Source organism: Vigna unguiculata, chromosome 3 (assembly GCF_004118075.2).
Source record: "Vigna unguiculata cultivar IT97K-499-35 chromosome 3, ASM411807v1, whole genome shotgun sequence".
Lineage (NCBI taxonomy): Eukaryota > Viridiplantae > Streptophyta > Magnoliopsida > Fabales > Fabaceae > Vigna > Vigna unguiculata.
This window is the reverse complement of record NC_040281.1, coordinates 34,406,961-34,428,604: the sequence shown is the minus strand read 5'-3', so window position 1 is coordinate 34,428,604 and position 21,644 is coordinate 34,406,961. Positions and strand designations below refer to the sequence as shown.

At 34.8% G+C, this 21,644-nt stretch overlaps 2 protein-coding genes across 6 annotated transcripts; one reads left to right on the top strand and one right to left on the bottom strand.

Moving 5' to 3' along the window:
• The first annotated feature begins 114 nt into the window (after positions 1–114).
• On the top strand, positions 115–1,165 carry LOC114179741 (hevamine-A-like). The gene has a single exon (XM_028066167.1). It carries the CDS (start codon positions 185–187, stop codon positions 1,067–1,069), a length of 885 nt encoding a protein of 294 aa, XP_027921968.1. The 5' UTR covers positions 115–184; the 3' UTR covers positions 1,070–1,165.
• A 9,328-nt stretch (positions 1,166–10,493) lies between these two features.
• On the bottom strand, positions 10,494–15,861 carry LOC114178070. 5 transcript variants are annotated; one of them, XM_028063765.1, is made up of 9 exons: positions 15,436–15,861; positions 14,686–14,948; positions 14,422–14,577; positions 13,455–13,810; positions 12,559–12,770; positions 12,216–12,394; positions 11,944–12,122; positions 11,525–11,615; positions 10,494–11,029 (listed from the first exon to the last, which is right to left on the bottom strand). In XM_028063765.1, exons 2-8 carry the CDS (start codon positions 14,906–14,908, stop codon positions 11,544–11,546), a joined length of 1,377 nt encoding a protein of 458 aa, XP_027919566.1. In that variant the 5' UTR covers positions 14,909–14,948; positions 15,436–15,861; the 3' UTR covers positions 10,494–11,029; positions 11,525–11,543. The 5 variants fall into 5 exon arrangements, with proteins under 5 accessions (XP_027919566.1, XP_027919565.1, XP_027919563.1 ...); XM_028063764.1 differs by having other exon boundaries at positions 12,216–12,472; positions 14,686–15,164; positions 15,436–15,860; XM_028063762.1 differs by having other exon boundaries at positions 12,216–12,472; positions 15,436–15,860.
• Positions 15,862–21,644: the final 5,783 nt, after the last annotated feature.

Here is a 21,644-nt window from a genome sequence, read left to right as displayed (position 1 = left end):
ATTTAGTGCGAGGCGAAGTGACCGCCACGCAATATTCTTAAGAAAAGGACGAGACTTTTTGTAGGCTTAATTGTCGAGTTACCTTTATAAAAGCCACCAGCATGGTTTGTCAAAGTAGCAACATAAATTGGTTGAGAGATCTTTTCAGGCAATTCAACACACAGTGGCATTGAAATCATCAGAAATGTCAGCGTCATTGTTGTGCTTGGTGTTGTTAGCAGTAGCAAAGGGTTGTTATGGTGGAGAAATAGCAATCTACTGGGGCCAGAATGGCAACGAGGGGACGCTGGGCGAGGCTTGTGCGACAGGGAACTATGATTATTTGATCCTAGCCTTTTTGCCAACCTTTGGCAATGGACAAACTCCTATGATTAATCTTGCAGGTCATTGTGACCCATATAGTGATGGGTGCACTGGGTTAAGTTCAGACATCAAATCTTGTCAAGCCAAAGGCATCAAGGTGTTGCTCTCTTTAGGAGGAGGTGCTGGAAGCTATTCAATTGCATCCACTGAAGATGCAAGTGTAGTAGCCACATACCTTTGGAACAACTTCTTGGGGGGACAATCACCCTCTCGGCCTCTTGGCCCTGCTGTTCTTGATGGTATAGACTTTGACATTGAAGGTGGATCAAACCAACACTGGGGTGATCTTGCAAGGTTCCTCAAAGGCTACGCCATGGCCAAGCAAGGGAAGCAAGTCTACATCACTGCAGCTCCTCAGTGCCCTTTTCCTGATGCTTGGATTGGAAATGCTCTCACTACAGGCCTTTTTGACTATGTGTGGGTTCAATTCTACAACAACGCTCCTTGCCAATACACTTCTGGGGCAATCACTAACCTTGAAGATGCATGGAAGCAGTGGATTTCAGCTATCCCTGCCAACAAGATATTCTTGGGGTTGCCAGCTTCCCCACAGGCTGCAGGGAGCGGCTTCATTCCTTCTGCTGATCTTCTTTCTAATGTGCTTCCAGCCATTAAGGGCTCTGCTAAATATGGAGGTGTTATGCTGTGGTCTAGGTATTATGATGCTCAGAGTGGATATAGCTCATCCATCAGGAGCCATGTGTGATATCTAAACTCGTCATCTCTAGACGTATGTATTGCACATTATGTATCTTCGTATTGGTGTATGTTCAAATATTTATGCATGATATGAAACATGTTTGGTTGGTTCAAATGAATAGAGTTAAATGTTGTGAAGCAGAACAAATTATCCTTCTAAGAAAATAGATTAGGTGTTAACAATTAGACCTCTCAATTTGGTAGGCGTATAGTGCTTGGTCTTGACCCACATAGGTCAGGGCAAAAGAAGTCACGGAATTATTAAAAGCCCACATAAAAAAGACTAAATAGGGTAAAATATAATAATAAAGGCCTCATTGGTCGGTCTAGAGAGAGTTAGGTCTAGTCCAAGTCAAGTAAATAATTCAAATTGGATCTAAGTCGATCTGCTAACAAATTGAGGTTGATAGAGTTCATATCATATTGAGTTGAATCAAGTCCATATTGAATATAATCAAGTCAACTAGATATGTCAATTTTGTCAAATGCATAGGACTTGGCTTTCGCTCATATGGATCGGGGCAAGAAAACCCATAGGATAAAAAAAGGTCACATAAGAAAAAGCTCACATGACCAAAATAACAAAAAAGGTTCTATGGGCCAATCTATGTGAGTCAATCTTAGGTTAAGATAGACAAAATTGGGTTAAACTTAAGTCAGGTAGGTCATTTGGGTTAGGCCTAGGTCAACATGCCTTTGGGTCAAACCAAGGTTGATAGAGTTGTTAATACAATGAAAGAATACAGTTATAATTATTTTTTATATTAAACTACGGTTAACGAACCATATTATATCCAGGCGTAGTAAAAAATGGAGAACTTAAGACTACCATTAAAAATCGTAGCCTATAGTATAAAATAGACTACGGTTAAAAACCATAACCTATAGTACATAATAGGCTAAGGTTCATGAATCGAGCCTATAGTACATAATAGTCCACATCATGCTAGGTTGAATCAAGCATATTGTTCATATAATTGAGTTAGGCCCACAAAAGTTTGAGTTGACTTGGACCTACGTATGGTCGAGTCGAGTTGGGTGCACCTTAACCAAAGGCAAGTTGTTCACACCTTAGACTGAGTTGAGTAGGGTATGATGTGCACATGAATTGATAAAAGAGCAAATGAAATCAAAACAAAAGTTATAAAAGAAAATTAGGGATACAAAATATTATCCAATCAAAATTTATTTTTAGATTATATATTTAAAAAAAATTATAGGTTGGAAAATGATTGACATTCTTAAATATATATAAAACGAATAATTCTTTTTCAAATGCATATATAACTTATACAATAATGTTAACAATTCCAATACCAATTAATTTAGCTAAAGGAAGTTTTTCAAAGCTAAAGAAAACAAAACGTTTTTAAAATTAATGACCTCTCAACAAAGATTAAATGAATTAGTCTTATTATCTATTAATAAAGAAATGTTAAATGAAATTAATTGCAACAATTTAATATATAATTTTACATTACATAAAGTTCAAAAAATAAATTTTAAATAAAATTGTGATACATTTTAGCATAAATTGTCTTATTCTTAATTTTGTTCTAGGCCTTCTAAACTCTTGAATCCTTGAAACTAGATTAAATCACTTGGCTAATTTTAAAGTCATTTTACATGAAACAATAGACATGAATAAAGGCATGAAACATAAAAAGCATTGACACCACGTGAGTGATTGTATTCAACCAATAATGAAACCTGAGTCCAACCATATAAGACATTGATATAAGGCATTGACACCATTGTTAACTCAAAATCTTAAAACAATTGGTTTATGGGCTTTTATTCTTATATAATGCTTTACTTTCTTATTTCTAACCAATGTGGAACTTAAACTCACTTTGATTCCTAACAGAAGATTCCTGCATGCATCCAGTATTCCCTGCATGAATAGTAAAGGTTCTCCGCTCTGCGTGTTTAAGCATTGGACAAACTAAGTGAAGACCATGGTAGCCGGGTGTATTAAAACAAAATGAATGTGAATGTTGGGTCACAAGTGTGTTATTTGAGTTTGTAGAGAGCTGAAGTTGAAAGCTGAAGCTAGTTCAGTAAAAGTCGTGACCTGTAGTTAAAATTCAGGTGAGAAATTCTGCATCTGAACATGTTTTCTCAATGTTGAATGGAGGTTTTGGTGAAGGAAGGAAAGAATACAAGGAGTGATGGTGGGAGTGAACGGACAGGATTTAGAATCCAGGGAGAGTGAAACAAAAGCTTGGCTATGTAAGAGGGGGAGGGAACACATTCTGAGTGTGTTACATAGCCTCTGGAATGGATTATGTGTGGTATTTAAAGGAGTAAAAATGATTCTGGTGGAAGGTTTGCAGGTCTGAAATTGATTATGGTAGTCCTGGAATCAATTATGTTGTGATTTTTGAAGGTTGCAATCGTTTTTGACCTTCGACGACTCAAGAGTTTAGAATAGTTATAGCAAACTTACGAAATAAAGTATTTTATTTAAAATTTATTTTTCCAGCATTTTGTTATGCAAAATTGGTTGATTAATTATCATTATTAATTTTATTTAATATTTTTTTCAGTAAATAATATGACTAATTCATTATAAATTTTTATTATCTTTAGTTTTGATAAATTTCTTTTATCTCAGACAAAAGATAGTGAAATTGAAATTGTTAATGTTATTTTGTAAGTTATAGGTACATTTGGAAAATAATCAATTCTTTTTATATAATATGTATAAATATTGATTTGGTACCCAAACTTTTTTGGAATGTTCAATTTAGTACCCGAACTTTAGGAATGTTCAATTTAGTACCCAAACTTTTTAAACGGGTTTATTTTAGTACCTTCCGTTAAATACTCTTTAACGTCATTTGGGTCCTGTTGAGCTGACACTATGCAACAGATACGTGGCAGAATTACTGAGTGTGCACGTGGATTAAGATGTAAAAATAATGAAATTAACTAATAATTGCGTAAGTTAAAATTTTGGGATCGTGATTACTGAGTGAATTGGGGAAAAAATTAGGTCGAGAGGGAATTAGGGCACAACACATGAAATCTGGTGGAGAAGGAAAAATCAGGGCAGAAAGCGGAAAGCGGAAATTGGGATTTAGGGTTGTGAGTGGATAGGCGTTCGACGATCGGCGAAGAAGCAGGGAGATTGTGGTTCCGTTCGTTGGAGAGGGCGAAGTTGGGAAGAAAAAGGTTCGGCAGTGAAAGACGGAGAAGGAGAATCTTTGGCAATCGTGGAAGGTGAGTTTTCTTTTGTGCTTTTTGTCTTTGTGCTGATGAATGCGTGGTATTGTTTTATATTTTCGAAGCTCTACTCGTTTTGGGATTTGTATTATATTGCATAAATGTTGTGGGGGGTTCTACTGTGGGGGTCCTTGTGTGTTTGGAATTAGTGATTTATTTGATAAATGCAGTGGGTTTCTGTGAAGTGTAAAGTAAAGTATGCGGTGGGTGGGTGGCTTGTGGTCCCCTTTATGACTTTATACTGTTTTTTTGTGGTATGGTTGTAATTTGTGGCGTTTTTTTGTGGTATGACTGTAATTTGTGGCTTTTTTTGGGTATTCTTATTTGACAGGGTAAGTGGTTTTACTATATTGGTTGTGATGTCTGATGATTGTTTTGAAGTTGTGCTCCACCATGGTGGCTATTTTATACAGAATGGTAGGTTAACTTATAGTGATGGGGAAATAGCTACATGGCTATGTGACCCGGATTGGTGGAGTTTTTTTTAGATTAAAGGGAAGTTGAAAGAGATGGGTTATCATGCTGTGAAGGAATTGTGGTATAAAGTTGGAAAAGGGTCAGTGTTAGAAAATAAGTTGAAGTTGTTGTGTGATTGTAAGGGAGCATTGCACATGGCAGATATTGCTCGAAGAAATGGGAATGTGCACTTGTTTATAGTACACATAGTTTCTGAGGCTGAAGTAGTTGATAACTTTTTGGAATACTACCCCTTAGGTGATGACAATATAGAAACTGGTCATGGAAATGTTAAGGTACAAGGGGAGATGGATTGTGATAGTGCTTGTGTAGGTGGCAATAATGGGGAGGCTGAATTGCAGGATGGTGGTAATAATGACAAAGAAGTTCACTCTGAACAGTCGGATGGAGGTGATAAGGTTGTGGATCCTGAATTGCAGGATGATGCTAATAATGAGACATGCAAAGATGGGATGGAGGATGATGGTAATAACCCAGATGAAGTTGGCTATGATAAGGTGGATGGAGGTGATAAGGTACATGATGATGGTAATAATGAGGCATGTAAAGATAGGATGGATGATGATGTGCAGGGTGATATGCAGGGACGTCATGATGAGGGAGTTGAAGATGTTGAAGTCCATAGTTGGACTAAATTAGAACCTCATATTGCTGATGGTACAGGGGATCAGGAATTAGAAGGTTTAGTTGATGTCAATGTTGCTTATGATGGAGATGCTACAGATGACCATAACTTGTGTGAGGACAGTGTTGAAGTAGATCTGTATGTCAGTGAGGGAAGTCAGGAAAGTAAAATGGGATTATCTGATAACGAATGGGTGTCAGACCACTTGGACAGTGGTGAAGAAAGTGAGGAGACAGTGGGGAAAGAAGAAAACACTAAGTCAAGCTTCATGAACTTTCGGATGCCAATAAACATGGAAGATTATTAGTGGGAAATTGGTACATATTTCATAGATAAGGCCCAATTTGTAGATGCAATTAGGACGTATGGTGTGCATTCTGGTTTGAAACTGAAAATTCAAAGAAATGATAACCGCAGACTTAGAGTTATTTGTTTGGGAGCTAAGGGAAAATGTAAATGGTTTGCATATTGTGGATATGTTCCTGCTAAAAACATTTGGCAACTAAGGAAAGTAGTTGACAAACACACATGTAGTAGAGAGTTCAATGTAAATTTAATAAATGCAAAGTGGCTAAGTAGGCAGTTGAAAAACACAATGAGAGATAATCCAAGTACTAGGGTTGTGGATATTCGTAAGAAGATATCAAGAAAGTGGAATGTGAATGTGAGTAAGTCAATGTCACGTAGGGCAAGGGCATTGTCCAATGAGGAAGTTGAAGGTTCTTTTAAAGAACAATTTAGAAGAATATATGATTATGCCCATGAAATTCTGAGATCTAATCTGGGATCAACTACAAAGGTTAAAGTGGATACAATTGAAGGGAAAACATACTTTATGAGATTTTATATGTGTCTTAAAGCCTGCAAGGATAATTTTTTTTGTTGTCGACCTATTATTGGTTTGGATGGGTGTTTTCTCAAAGGGAGATAAGGAGGTGAATTGCTGACAGCTATTGGGAGGGATGCAAATGATCAAATGCTGCCAATTGCATGGGCTATGGTGGAAGTAGAAAATAAAGATACATGGAGTTGGTTCTTGGAATTGTTAGTTGATGATCTTGGTGGTCCCAATATATGTTCTTCCATCACTTTCATGTCAGACCAGCAAAAGGTATCAACCATATGGATTAAACACTTATTTGTTTTTCATTTATCAACCATATGGATTAAACACTTATGAAGTGAATTGTTGAACAGGGTTTGTTGTCTGCTGTACAAGACATTTTGCCAGGAGCTGATCAGAGATTTTGCATGCGTCACTTGTATGCAAACTTTAGGAAAAAATTCCCAGGAAAAAATCTGAAAAATCTGATGTGGCAGGCTGTAGTCAGTACTTATCCACAACAATGGGAAACAACTATGCGGATGATTAAAGAAGTTAACTTGGAGGCATTCAAGCATCTAATAGCCATACCCCCTAGGTAACTGAACTTATACAATATTGTTGTCACTTTAACATTGTGGAGACATTCTTATACATTGTTCTCATTTTTGTGCATAAATAGGTATTGGTCTAGGTCTAGGTTCAACCCAAGACCTATGTCTGACACATTAGTGAATAATATGAGTGAGGCTTTCAACAGTGTCATTGTTGAGGCGAGGAGCAAGCCTATCATAAGTATGATGGAACAAATTAGAGCTTACTTGATGGATAGATGGGCCACGAACAGATCAAAGGTGACACCAGCTTCTGTACCAGGATCTGCACCTGCAACTGCACCAGAATTTGTAACACACCCTGCATCTGCATCTGAATTACCTGCACCTGCATCTGCAACACAGCCTGCACCTGCAACCGCATCACAGTCTACAACACAGAATGGACCTCCACCACCTTCTACACCACATGAGCAAGCAACATAGATAACTCATGGAACAGAATCATCCCAACCAGTCCACCAAAATCTCATTCCTCAACCAACACGTGGTAGACCTTTTTCAAGGCAAAAACTCCAGCATAGGAGAGGAGCTGTATGGAAACCATGACTTTAGGATTATTTTTAAGAATTCAGGCTGCACCTTTTGTAATGACTTTAAGTCTGCAACTTCACTTTAAGTCTTTCATATGTATTATGTTATTTTGGATTGGTATTGTGTTACCAATACTTTTGTCTGTGGTCGGATGTTTGTTATCCATACCTATGAACAATGTCCTTTTGTTATATCATATTTGATATTCAATGAATTTGTGGCAACTTATCCTGCTTTTGTTCAAATTTAAATTCCTTTCTTGTTATTTCAGTCCATGTAACATTTCAAATACCAGAAAAATAAATGCAGAACTTTAACAGATGGTTCACATTTTTCATAACTCCAAACTTTAATTCATTTCATTAAATTTCATATTACAAAACAACCTTCCAAACACCTAAAGTCAAACAACTTTAAACAGCTAATCTTTCACTACACAACTTTAAACAACTAATCTTTCACTACAATATCAATCTACATCAACATCATGGATACTAAAATCAGATTAACTACAACCAATAGACATACCAATCCAATTAATAAGTTGACCCACTTTCTCCATCCCTTAACTTCTTTCTCTAGAATATAAATCTTTCGCCTTTGCTTCAGAATAATTGTATCCTTTTCGTCATCACCATCTTCAATGCACTATTTAAAGAAATTGCACCCATAACAACCTTCACTTCCACCCTGTTATTCGAAAAACAACACAACAAACAATTACTTTACTATGCAACTACATCCAAACACAAACATAAACTTACCCAAACAAATAACATCATATGACTAACCTTGAAATTAGGGCATCCCCAAAACTGTCTCCCACCCTTCTTGATTGTTCTAGCTGTTCTCAACACAGCTACCACTCCGCAATTGCATGTGGGTGCTTCACCTAAGCCTCTACAGCCACCACTACTACAGCACGAGCTCTGATTTCGCATCACCCGTGAATTGTGAGAGCAAGAAGAAGATGATTGAACCTTTGACATTTCTTCACCGTTTCAGAAAAACCAGAAGAAGAGAAAACTAAAATTAGGTCAATCTCCACAACAAAAGGGCACTTTAATTTGATCACAAATAAATACAATCCAAGTCATTTTATGTGAACCCTTAATTCTGTCACGTATCTGTTGCACAGTGCCAGCTCAAGAGGTCCCAAATAGCGTCAAAGAGTATTTAACGGAAGGTACTAAAATAAACCCGTTTAAAAAGTTTGGGTACTAAATTGAACATCCCTAAAGTTCGGGTACCAAATTGAACATTCCGAAAAAGTTTGGGTACCAAATCAGTATTTATACCTATATAATATAATTAAGAATGTTAAATGATTTATCATTTTTCAAACTTATAATTTCTCTTAAGATATTTAATTTTAAAAATAAATCAAATTCATCGATATCCAACAACTTTTTTTTCTTTTGATAGACAATTGTTAGTTGTTAGTTTTTGTTAACGAGAGAGTTAAACTTATAACTTCTCCCACCCTCTCTTCTAAACCTCTTCAAACCCACCTTATTTCTCCATATTGTTAGCATAAGGGATCAATATCCAACAAATGATTAAGTTTTAAAGATTTTTCAAGGTTTAAACATTTTTCTTACAAAAATTATAATCTTGTGACTTTAATTTCTTAACACTAAATAAAAAACAAAAATATCTTCATATATTTTAAATTGTTCAAATTTGCTTTGAAGTATGGTAATTGCTATAGAAAAAGTAATTAATTCTAAATGATTATTGAAGAAATTTTACAATTTCATTCTCAATATTTTTATCAAATTGTTTCTAAGAAACTAAAGTTCTTTTCAACTCGATAGTAAATATTTTTTGTTTCCTAAACTTGAATTATCTTTCTACAAAGAACCTAACTTTGAATTATGATTCAATTAATCTATTATTCACCAAGAGACTAATCCTTAATCTAACTAACAGTTTTGTAGAAAAATTTCCAATTTCTCGTCAAGATATATGCAAAAAAAAACTTTTAAAACTCATTTCTAATTTCAAAAAGTATGGAAACAAAATTGAAAAAAGAAACACATTTCTAATTCTAATACAAATAAAAAGCATAATAAAAATAACAGCAATACAAATAAAAAAACATAATAACTAAAAATAATGAGATGAAAAATTCGGTATACACAGATATTATGAGATTCAAGAAATGAAGTCTATCAAAACTTAAAAAACCGGTCCCTTATCCAATTTGATTGTTGTCCAAAATCGGTCAAAGCACTACAAAACTCGGTTAAACAAAAAAAAAACTAATAAAACAAAATTTTATTTATTTAGAAAAAATTAAAATATTGGTCATTTTAATTTTTTTTATTCAATACATAAACTTCTTATTATTTATAATTTTATGTATATTATTTAAATATAATTAATAGACATATTTTCCTGTTAAATAGGTTTCCTATGTGCGTAAATATTTCAAAATATTAAATACGTCCCCAAAATATTTATACTATTTTTGTCTCTCTAAAATTTAAATATATTGTGTAGGTTCCTGTAAAAAATTTAAGTATATTTTATGAAAAGCTTACATGAGTGATATTCTTAACATAATATTAGTTTATATATAACTAAATTTCGATTAGTTGCATAATTCACGTGGTAAAACCGTCATTCACATTACTCTTCTCTATGCATATTACTAACGAAGACCTTAACAATATTTTAAACTTTTGAAGAACAAAAGTAATATGAAATTTCTTAATATATTCGAAATCTTACTAGCACCAAACATATGATTTATCTTGTATTTATTTAAACTGTTACATTACTGTAAATATTAAAAACCTATAAATTTATTTTTATTTTATTTTTTAGTATCATAAATGTATGCCATTATATTTTTATAATATTATTTTTCATATTTATATTATTAAACAATTTTAGTAATATATATAACCACTGTTCTAGACCATAAAATTATGTAAAGAATGCTGATATATTAACTGAGTCAAAGTTATAACCAGTGTGCTTTTACTGCTTCAGATTTGGAGTCTCTTTAACAAAAATGGGTACAAAGTTTGAAACCAATATCTCATCCACTCAAGAAAATGTTAAATATAAAAATACAATATCAGAGCTTCAAGTAGCTTTCTAAGAAATCACATGCAATTCATGCATAAAAACAGTTGAACTTTATTTTTTTTTATTTTGATTTGAAGACACATTACAGAAAGAAGATTTCTCATCACCAAAAATGTCACTAAAATGAAAAGCAATATACAGTTTTTATGACCAGCCACTACTACTCAATAACCTCTACTTATGACTGGGAGAGGAAGGAGAACCTGTTGCATGTTTACACAAATAGAAAAAACAAAGTATTCTTACATGTTAGCAAAATCACCCTCATCCCCGACACTAGACACTAAACTGGAGGAAGCTGAACTAACAAAAACCTTGATCAACTTACCTTTCCCACATAAACAACTTCCACTGAACCCCATAATGGAGTAAAATCCTTGGCCACAAAATGCACCTGCAATCACTCTTCAGCCGTGGCTCCAAGAAGAATAAGAATCCACTGTGCAGCAAGTAATGAGTTTGTCTCTCTTTGGTCCAGCTTAAAACACATCACATGTCTTCTCAGGCTAGTCAAGCTGGAAGGGATGTCAAATATAATGACCTGTGCCCTTAGAGTAGTGTGCATCCCTTCACATATTACACATGTCTTGTGAGGGAGCTTCCATAAGAAAGAAGATCAAGAGTGTGCAGAGTAGGAAGGTGCAAAATAAAGACTAAAGATTGAAAGATTCTGAGTTTCACTCTGGTCATGAGAGAGTGGAAAAAGAAAAAAAGGGTCATAAAATTTTCAACCATTTCTCAAATGTATTGTATCAAGCATCAGATGATTTTTCCCCCCCAAAAAAAAAAATTGAACTTGTTCAATACTGGTTTGCCCTCTTTCAGCCGATGCTTCAAGTTCCAAAGTTCAGAGATACAATCATACAAGGTCATATGCCTTGAATTCTCTCATTACAAAATTGATTAGATAGTTCTGCAAGTCTTATTTAGAAGAGTGAACTAATTCATCAAATAAGACAGTTAGTCATACCATATGAAGAATAATAGAATCATACTCTTATGATGGCACTCAAAATAATCAAAATGAACAGTACATGATGATCATGTGGCAACAAAAGGCACCTTTAAGATCTGGAACTGATCAAGCAGTCTCTAGTAGAGATGGAAGCGACCTGTGCCGGAATAGCTTCACTAATGCTCTGCGTTCACAATCCTGCATAGATAGTTACTACATGAATGCCTTTCAAGCAACACCATAGAGCAAAAACTTTTAGTTATTTACAAAATAAAAATTCCACTCCTAGGATTTTTCTCAGTGGGAGGAAAGTAGAGGAAGAATGTGTTCCTGAATTAACAGGATAGAACATGACCATTAGGTATGCGAGGCTGCAAAAACCTACGTCACTTGTAAAGGGTCAAAACTAAGAGAATCAGAAAGTTTTATGCAGTAAACACTTTTTATAAATTGTCATAGAAATAACCCTCACTTTATATGGCAATGAACTGAGACTCTGTGTGTGAAATGTTGTGTAAAAATTCACCTTGAACATATATAGCTGAAATGGTCTCTCTGGATTCATTCTTCTGAGTTTCAAATAAGTATAAGCAAAGCTTAGTTGATCACGAGATGTGAATCGATCAACTTCGTTGAACCAAAGACATGAAAATAAATTTGACATAGGTGTATGTGCCCTGATTATGAAGGAACCCTCGGGAACATCTGCATGGTGAAAGACTCAATAATAGGAATCTTATTATGCACAAGGAGAGGAAACAGGTATTTCACAAGAAACAAAGATGAAAAGAGCCTCACAACTTGGAAGAGGATCATTTGACTTTGATGGGTCAACCTTGGGGAGGCCATCAGACTGGTAAAAGTTAAACTGTTCATCAATTGCTGTATGGTTGTATTTATTTAAGCGCTTATTTTGGAGTACCTCCTCCCAAACATTATGGCGATCATAGTGATTTGAGATGGCATATTCTGCCTTCCTTCGCCACAAAAAATATTCAATAATCAGCATAGGGTCAGAGTTGAGTCGCATCTTGCTGTCAAGCCAAATTGAATACCTACCAAGCAAGGGTTTTTAAACAACATGAAAATGAGGAATAGAAAGCCAGAACAGTTGGATACTTGAATAGATTGCTAGAACTACCTAGAATTTGGGAAGAGGCGATGTGATAAAAATTTTGGCACCTTGCCAGTTCTCCTCATGTCTTCATATGGCAAGTTTTTTACAATAACAATTCTCCACAAGCCAATGTGACCTCTCTCATCAGGACTGTTTCCCTCTGATGAAAGTTTGGATTGTGTTTGATCATCCAAGAACATAACAAAACAAACATTGTCCTTTGAATATTGACTGATCTGCATTGCAGCAAAGAATCATATAGAACATTCTCACCATATGTTTTATAAATCAAAGACAGTACGCATAATGATTAATCTATAAATGAAATATTGTAATCACATAACTTAGATAGATAATTAAGTTTCAGGGTTCTACTACTTCATAGCAAAAAGTCTAGCAAATGAAATAAAAAATTGAAAATATTGTCGAAATATTGATTTGAAGGAAAGACTATACTATAACACTCCATTATCACCATGAACTAAGGAGATGTTTTAAGAAAACCAAACCGATCTAACCACAACAGATTTGACTCAAATGGAAATTTGGGGAACGAACTCTCATTTGAGAGAAATCCAAGTCTGTCCATTCTACAAGTTTCGCTCTCCTCTTAGAGTCTTATTATGTTGTTTTGTTGCACTGCTTATTACTACTCTACAAACCTAGGACAGAGGAAGGCCGATAAACAGAACATATGCAACATAAATTATCTGATTATGACTCCAATATCTTTGACATACATATTACTTTTGTTGCTCCAATAATTAAAACTTTCATCACTTTATTAGACTAAAAATTTGATCTTTTAGTTTCATTTCAGCATTTGATCAAAGAAAACCTTGACTAAATACTGTTTTGTTTTTATTATGGATAATTTACACAACACCAAAAACATGTTCTAAAAGAATTTGCGGAATTACCAGTCTACTTGTAGGCCTTCGGAGGAAATCAGAGCTCCCAAAAATGCATGAAGAAACTGCAACCTTACATTTGGACATGTATGCCTTATCTTTTTCATTTATATCAAATCCAGTGCTTGGAAGTCCTGGTGGCCCTTTGACAAAACCACAATGAAGAGTCTGATTTTTTGCATAAAATGAATTTTCTCTTTCCTCTAGAGTCTGATGTCCTCCAAATCGAGGTTCAAATAAATTATTTTTGGATGTTCTTTCTTCGTAGTCAACATACTCTAGAGAAAACCATGTGGAGTTCACATAACTTTGGGGTTCAACAAGGCTTTCTACTGATTCCAGAAATCCAACATCACAAGGGAAATCTGAAGGATTGATAATCAAGGAAAATATTGGAGGCAAAAATTTAGTTACTAGTAGAGTCAGAAAAATGAGGAACATATGACTTATTTGACCAAATTCAAATATTAGCAAGTGATGTAACCTTGCCGTGAAAAATCCCAAAGGCTTTTTCTTTTGTCATTTTAACTCAGGACACCATTGTCATTTGAGATTTAAATATAACTAGCATAATAACATAAGTACAATAACACATCACATGGAAAATGCTAATTATCATAATGCCACAGCAACAACATCAACCAGATGTATAATCAAGTTCTGCCAGCCAAACGAATATGACTCACACGGCACAAAGAAACTATTTAGTTTGATGCTGATAGAAAAATAGTATATGCCATTATCCTAGAAATGCTTCTCTATCGTATGACAACTTCTTTTTGGATATGCAAACCCATCCACTGTCTGTTGTTTCTGAACTATCATTTCACTATTGGTTTTTCTAAGAAGGATTTCTCAACAAATCTTCATTTAGATGCATGGGAGGGAATGGAGCAAAGAGCTAGAACTGAAATTTGACTTTAAACTCATAAAACGTAACTTTAAGATAAATGAGGAGCAGGGTAATGAGTCTTACGCTTTCGGCGCTTCCCTTTAGGCACCATTCCAAGATTAGGTACCACAGTATTTTCTTTAGGTGTCTTTGCCTCATCCGATACCATAATATTTCCTTGTTGGTTACGTTCTTCTTGCAGGATAAGGGGTATTGATGAGAACTTGGATTCCATTTTAGCTGTAATGAAACCATTGTCAAGAAATACAAAAAGTGAAAACCAGTGGCAAACTACTTGAATATAATCATACAAATATCAAAAGAAAAGACACATGTCTCTGTCCTCACCTTGAAAAAACATTTTCAAACCATAAACTGTTAGAAGTATTGAAATGAGTGCAGTTAGAAGGAAAATCCAGCGTGAAAGCTTGTGTTTGGTAATCCGACCAAATCTTCGACCTCGACGTAAACCTCTAGAGCCATGATCACTTTTTTCAAAAGAATTGAAAACTGCATCGATGATGCTCCTTCTCTCGGTCAACAATTCACCACTGGTTCTATACAGAGCCATTCCAAAGCACGTCCCAGAATTCAGACACAGAACAATTCATCTGCAGAAGTATATCATTTTCCAATATATATTCGCATGTGCTTAAATAGTTACAGATTTAGATGTCAATACAGGCATCAAATATGACATAATTGACAGAGGGAAATCAAGAAGCTGCAGTTTAAAAAATCACTATTGATATGAGTGACAATATAAACAAAACATGACAAGGTCAAGCTAAAACTTTCTCAGCCACTCTTCTAGCGCCTCCAAGCAGCTGGTATGAGAGGAAAAGCATTCACTTAAAATGTCACTACCTTATAACAAAATCAAATCAAAGAAAAAAAGTAATTCTATCACTACCCAAAAATTCCCATTTATCCATTGAAATTTTAAATATCACAAAGAACAAAGAATCGTATCCAAAAATTAAACAAATAAACATACATCCACTCCCTCCCAATGAGAGATAAACACAAAGATGGTAAAAAAAAAACGAAATTTAAGCTCTGAGGAAGAAATGGAAGCACGGGAATGCCACAACTTACAGGGATTAACCAAACTAACAATGCAGAACATAGAAAATCTTCCCAAGATGAGATCTTTCCGGGAGAAACAAATTTCAAACACTGGGACGTCGTAATGATTGGGTGACGCTGAGGATCTATCAAGGGCGATGCACCGCCGGAGCATAAAAGCAAGTGGGGTTGTGATGCGGTGTCGCTTTACGAATCAAACATCACGATCCGCACTTTGGTTATTGCAAAGCTTCCATTTATCGTTTATTTGCACTTTGTGTGTGTGTTTCAGAGCTTCTGACACCGACAGTGTAACGCACCGTTTTTCGTGGATGTGTGGGTAATTCTTTCCATCTATGTATGGACTATGGTATGTGCTTGTAATACGATGAAGTTTTTTCCGGTTGTGTTCTCAGTTGTTGTTTTGTCCAAATTGCGTTAATGTCTATTTGCGCTTGCGCGTGTGTACTAATTGAACATAGCTTTTACGTTGAATTATTAATTGAGATGTTTTTTTATTCATAATTGAGATTTTTTTTATTCATAGTTGAGATATGTTGAGTAGGGCTACTTTGTAGGTATCCCTGCCCTAATTCACTTTCACACTATGTTAAAACCCGTGATTCCACATCATATTGTCGTTTGGCACTTTCTAAACAAATTAAAGAATTGAGTGATACTAGTAATAGTACATTTGAGATGCCTAAGGTAGGTGTATTTAAGCTAATGTACTTTGAATTAAATTTTACAAAGAAAAGAGCTAGAAATTCATTATTGACTCCAACGTCTCATTACAACTTTTTTTTTATTAAAAGTTGTCGAAACTTACAAAAGTATTTATGTGAAAGCTCAATAAATAAGCTATAAAGTTTTAATTCTTTATCTTCTAGAATTTTGTTTTAATATTTTTTCTTTTAAAAAAGTTATTCCAGTCTTATAACATTAAATAAGTGGATTTTTTTATCCAAATGAAAAATGTTCTAGAAAAATATCAAAGTGACATTAAATTTCATGATTAAAGAATTTAACAAATAACTTTTAAGATGTCAAAGTCGGGAATTATCAATTTCTTATTGTATTATTAAGGAAGATGATATTATGACTCCATTTTTTTATTCTCATAATTTACTCCTTAACGTCGTTATTTAGTGTGGGTCATTTATTCTTTCAAAGGAAAGGACAATGGTATCTTAATCAATAAGGTGGTCATATAGTTTTAATTTATCTGAGTGTGTCTTGTATATCCTATGAATCCATATTGAATTTTGAATAAAAATAATAATTTAAAAGATGAAACTTTTTAGAGTTAAATGTAAGGCCCACTTTCTTTTGAGTGTCCTAATGTTACGGGCTGTCACACTGTTGGGCCTAGAGGGACTGGCCCATAGGGTGCCAAGACCCCTAAAGCAACCAAGGTCCCTCAATTGCTAGGCATTCTGAAAAATCAGTGCCCTAACTCAGCCATCTTCTCTCCACAAAACCTCTACTAGGGTTTGGAGATCTACCCAAGTTCAAGTGAGCTCAAATTTCGTCTCCCGTTCACGTAAGTTAGTCCTCAAACCTAACTCTTTCTAAGATATTTTTGTGGTTTATGTCGGGACTCACTGTGTGAATCTAATCCCCTTTGTTGTGCCGCTGTTTCAGTTCATAGATCTGTCCTTGGAGTTGCTGGTTTCGCTGGCTTAAGAGTCAAAGTCCAATATTAGCCATTTTTCCAGGTAAGGGAAGCTAGGGTCCGTGTGTCTAGTTCATTTTCTGCTTGCTCTAATGCTTTTGTATGATTTTTGTGGTCTGTATGCTATCGTTGGTTGATGAGAATGTCGTTTTAGCTTTTGGGATTGTGATTGTGTGACTGCTGCATGAAGGAACAATGATGGGTACTGGTTTTCTCGCCCAAGCGAGCATGTCTCGCCCAGGCGAGACTAACAAAGGCTCGTCCAAGATTTTTGTGCGAACTGTTGCTCAGACGACTCGCCTTCATTTTGAGCGAGGTGTAATCTCGCTTAGGCGAGAAGGAGCTCACCTGAGCGAGAATCCATAGGAGCCACTGTTCCACTACTTAAGCTCTCGCCTAGGCGAGAAAGGGCTCGCCTGAGCGAGAGGACCTCTCGCCTGAGCGAGGTCTTCTAGCCTGAGCGAGACTGGGGCAGGTTTTGTGTTATAACGTGGCCAATGATGTGGTTATTTGTTTGTTTGTTTGACTTGAATGCTTTACTAGAAAAGTTTGAGGGATGATGCCTTGATTAATATATGAAGTTGAGATGTAAATGATATGTTGCTTCATTGTGTTTGAATTGGAAAGCATGAGTTGTATGATGGGTTGTTATACATGATATTAGTATTATGGGAACGTTCTGATTGGTTGGTGAAACATGTACAAAGTGTGAACAGGGCGTAATTCCATGACTCTTGTAGCGAGAGCTCATGGTGGCGCCTCATCTGTTGGACGTAATCCCATGGACCTTCCTAATGGGAGTCCCTGGTGGTGCCTCACCTATTGGACTTAATTCCATGGACCTCGTGGTGAGATTTCATGGTGGTGCCTTAACATAAGGACGTAATTCCACGCGAGTATCGTGGTAGTGCCTCAAGGCCAAGACGTAATTCCACGAAGGCCACGTGGTGGTGCCTCTTGTAAGGGTGTAATTCCGCAAAGGCCTCGTGGTGACGCCTCATTACTAGGACGTAATTCCACTGCTTGGTGGTGGTGCCTCAGTGTGCGTATCCGGATAGTCAAGTCTTGGGGTCTCAAATGATTTTTTGGGAATCTATGGGTGAATGTTTATTATTTGTGTCTGATTGTGAAACTGCATGTTGATTGTTATAATGTAAGATTTCTTTACAACTTGTTATTGAGATTGAAAATCAATTATGAAGGAATTGAAGATGTCTAGCTAAGAAAAGTTGTCACCCTCATGTCAACATTAGACGTTGGAAAACCCCATTAAACGAGCCTCATAGTAAGTAGGTTTTGTTGATAACAAAATCTATAATGAAAGAAGAAAGATAAGTTAGCATAGCAATGTTCAAAGATGGCAAAGAATGATTAGAATATATATCTAGATAAGCATTGGACATAGGAAAGTATAACTAAATCAAAGACGTTGTTAGATGCTCATAAATAACCATTAAGCAACCATGTTCTTTATTGTGAATATATATATATATATATATATATATATATATATATATATATATGTTTATTGGACTAATGTTTGTGTAATGAGTGAAAGTAAAAGCATAAAAAAAGCACATGTAGCACAAAGAAAGATGAAGCTTGAAGTTTGAAGCAAACACGAAAGAAAGTGAAACTTAGACAAGTTGATAGATGATAAAGGTCATCAGATGCATTCAATAGTACAAAATCAATTGAACTCAATTGACAAGATCATTGACCAAACAAGTCAATGTGATAAAACAAGGCATTAGACTCCTACAAGTAGTAAATGAGTCAAAGAAAAGTGTAAGACGAGTCAACACAAGCACTCAAATGCACCAAATGAGTATTAGTGTTAGACAAGTCAGAGTCAACTCATGAAGTTGAATCTTGAGTATCCGTATTAGACGAGTACTTCTATTAGAAGACTCCAATGGAAGAGTGACTAGATGAGTTAAATGATGACAAACATTAGATGAATCAAGTTCAGATGGCATGAAATAGAAATACTAAATCACAATGTGATATGATAATCAAGTCTAAATTGATCAAAGAAATCTAAATGTTGAAATTGTTGATCAAGTAAAGAAAGAGAATTGTGTAGCAAGTCCCAAAGTTATTTGAAGATATTCTGATTGAACATTTTTTATTGAAGATTTAATTTGAAGAATATCAAAGATGACTGATCAGATATAAAAGAAAATATTCTTTGATTGAATATTATTAATGATGTCATATAATTATTGATCAATCACGAGAGAGAGAGAGAGAGAGAGAGAGAGAGAGAGAAAGACTCTACATATCAAAGACTACAAGAGAATCTTAAGATGATTAAAGTCACAACATGTTATATTTAAAATTCAAATTGTTGAATGGATAAAAAAGGAAAGAAGAAATAATTCATAGGAAGCAATATACTATGAAGGCAATATCAAGAACATCCAAATGATGAAAGAAAACGATATTAAAGACATTGTCAATTGAATATGCATCAACAGTCAAAAGGCACAACGCGACTATAAGTACTGAGACCTAGATGATAATGATGAAGATGAAGAAAAAGAGAGAAAGTACAAAAGTTTTGAAATACTATCATATCAATTCTTGAAGTAAAGAAAAATAGAGAATACTCTAAGATCATTATAGTCAAATTCATTTTTGTATAGAGTGATATTGGGTTGAGTGGTAAACATTGTAATATCCTTCACATAATGAAGTATACCTTGTAAGCATGATTATACTCTCCTGCGTGAGAGACTATTTTGATCATTGTGATTTTAGTTCTCTATATTAGGGGGAGGTTTAGAAATGATACATGGGAAGGTTGACACTCGTGCTAATCAAAGGATTTGATTAGTGAATTTCTTAAGCAGGTGGGTTAGGAGATTGGATGTAGCCTCAGGTGAGGCTGAACCAGTATAAATCCTTGTGTGCATTCTTCTTTACCTTACTCTCTCTATATTGTTTTCTTAGTATGTATGCATAAAATGATTATAAAATGTCTACAGACTTTATTCGTCTCCCTCTTCTAGAGTCACCTTGAATCAACACCTCACTCGTTAATCATGAAGGATGGTTAGACTATAAATGATATGTTTGGAAGAATGCATGTTCTTTTAAACGAGTTATAAGCTTTAAGATAAAGCTTTTATAAAGCTTACATTGACCTAAAGTTGTTAGGCAACACGTTAAAAGCTTGGGAGCCCAAAACCACCATTATTAGGAGGCAAGTGATATGAAGAAGTTCACATTAAATAAACTCCAAGGAATCTAGATAAAGAATGAGGTACATTTCTAAGATATGCCTCAAAGCAAACCCAACTTAGAGGTAAGGAAACTAGAACTATGAAAGCTCTATAGAAGGAAAATGATACCTTTGAGGTTAAGTCGGAAAACTTAACTTATAAGAAAATATCTCCGATGTTTAGAAAGTTCAAGCAAATGTTGAAATGAAAAACATAGGAAGACATAACGTTTCCCGATAAAAGAAAAGAAATATAGAGTGCCTAAAGCTTAAATAAAAGCCAAGATCGGAAAAAAAAAAGTTTTTGATGATGATTGATAAGACTCAAACTCTAAGTGAGATGCAAAACATGCAAATATGTCTCATGGCACCTGTAGAAGATGAGCTATGCTTTAACAAAAGAGGTAAGGGGTCAAACTTGTTATTGGAGAGTAAATGTTAGTGTCACACATAACAAGAAAATGTATATGTTTTTATATCTAAAACAACATCACAAAAGCAAGGTATCATTCAAAGGCATTGGACAATTGTAAGATTATGGACATTGCATGTATTTCTCTCGTTATTTCTATTAAGAATGTGTTTTATGTTGAGGGATTCAAGTATAACTTACTAAACATAAGTCAATGGTACAATAATGATTACATAATTTGTAACATCTGTATTTTTAAATAATTATATTTGTTATTTTATCTTTACTTTAAATATAAGTTTAAAAAATATTATGCTCAAATTCATTAAATTTTTTGTAATTCATAAAAAATGTTTGAACATCATAGATAATCAATTCGCTTAACTTCATACTCATTTAAGTCCACATCCCGCCTAAATCAGCATTTGTAAAGGAAAATTTCTCGGATCAATAATTTTATGACTTTATTTTTAGAAAAATTACGTGTGACGACGATTTTTTATTCGTTCACGTGTGATTAATGATAATGTGACCAAGGATGAAGAGTGCACCCTTAGCTTGATTTAATTGGTTCGATGATAAATAAGGAGAATCTTTCAACTCGCTAATATTGACATCAAGGTTGATAACAATTTCTAATGATTTGAAGAAAATATTGCATTGGTCAACTTCAACTTCGTCCATACCAATTTTAAATTCATTATCATCGGATTCAAGAGCATGCTACTATTGTAAGACGATCCCATTCATGACTTGCTCGATCTCTTATATAAAAGTGTCTTTGAATGACTTTCTCATCAACTCTGTACTTTCGAGTAATACTTTGTAAGGACTATGGTTTGAATTGCTCCAACAAAACAATAATCTCTAAGGCTGACAATCATTAAGACGTAGACCTTAGTCTTTGCGTCTCGTGTCTCTCTAAC

Bases quoted from the DNA above. Each gene is read 5' to 3' on its own strand.
- LOC114178070 (XM_028063763.1), bottom strand. From the start codon at position 14,908: ATGGCTCTGTATAGAACCAGTGGTGAATTGTTGACCGAGAGAAGGAGC. The intron at 14,578-14,685 runs GTGAGGACAGAG...GTTTCATTACAG, and splicing joins TTTGAAAATGTTTTTTCAAG to CTAAAATGGAATCCAAGTTC. The intron at 13,811-14,421 runs GTAAGACTCATT...TCAATCCTTCAG, and splicing joins TAAAGGGAAGCGCCGAAAGC to ATTTCCCTTGTGATGTTGGA.
- LOC114179741 (XM_028066167.1), top strand. From the start codon at position 185: ATGTCAGCGTCATTGTTGTGCTTGGTGTTGTTAGCAGTAGCAAAGGGT.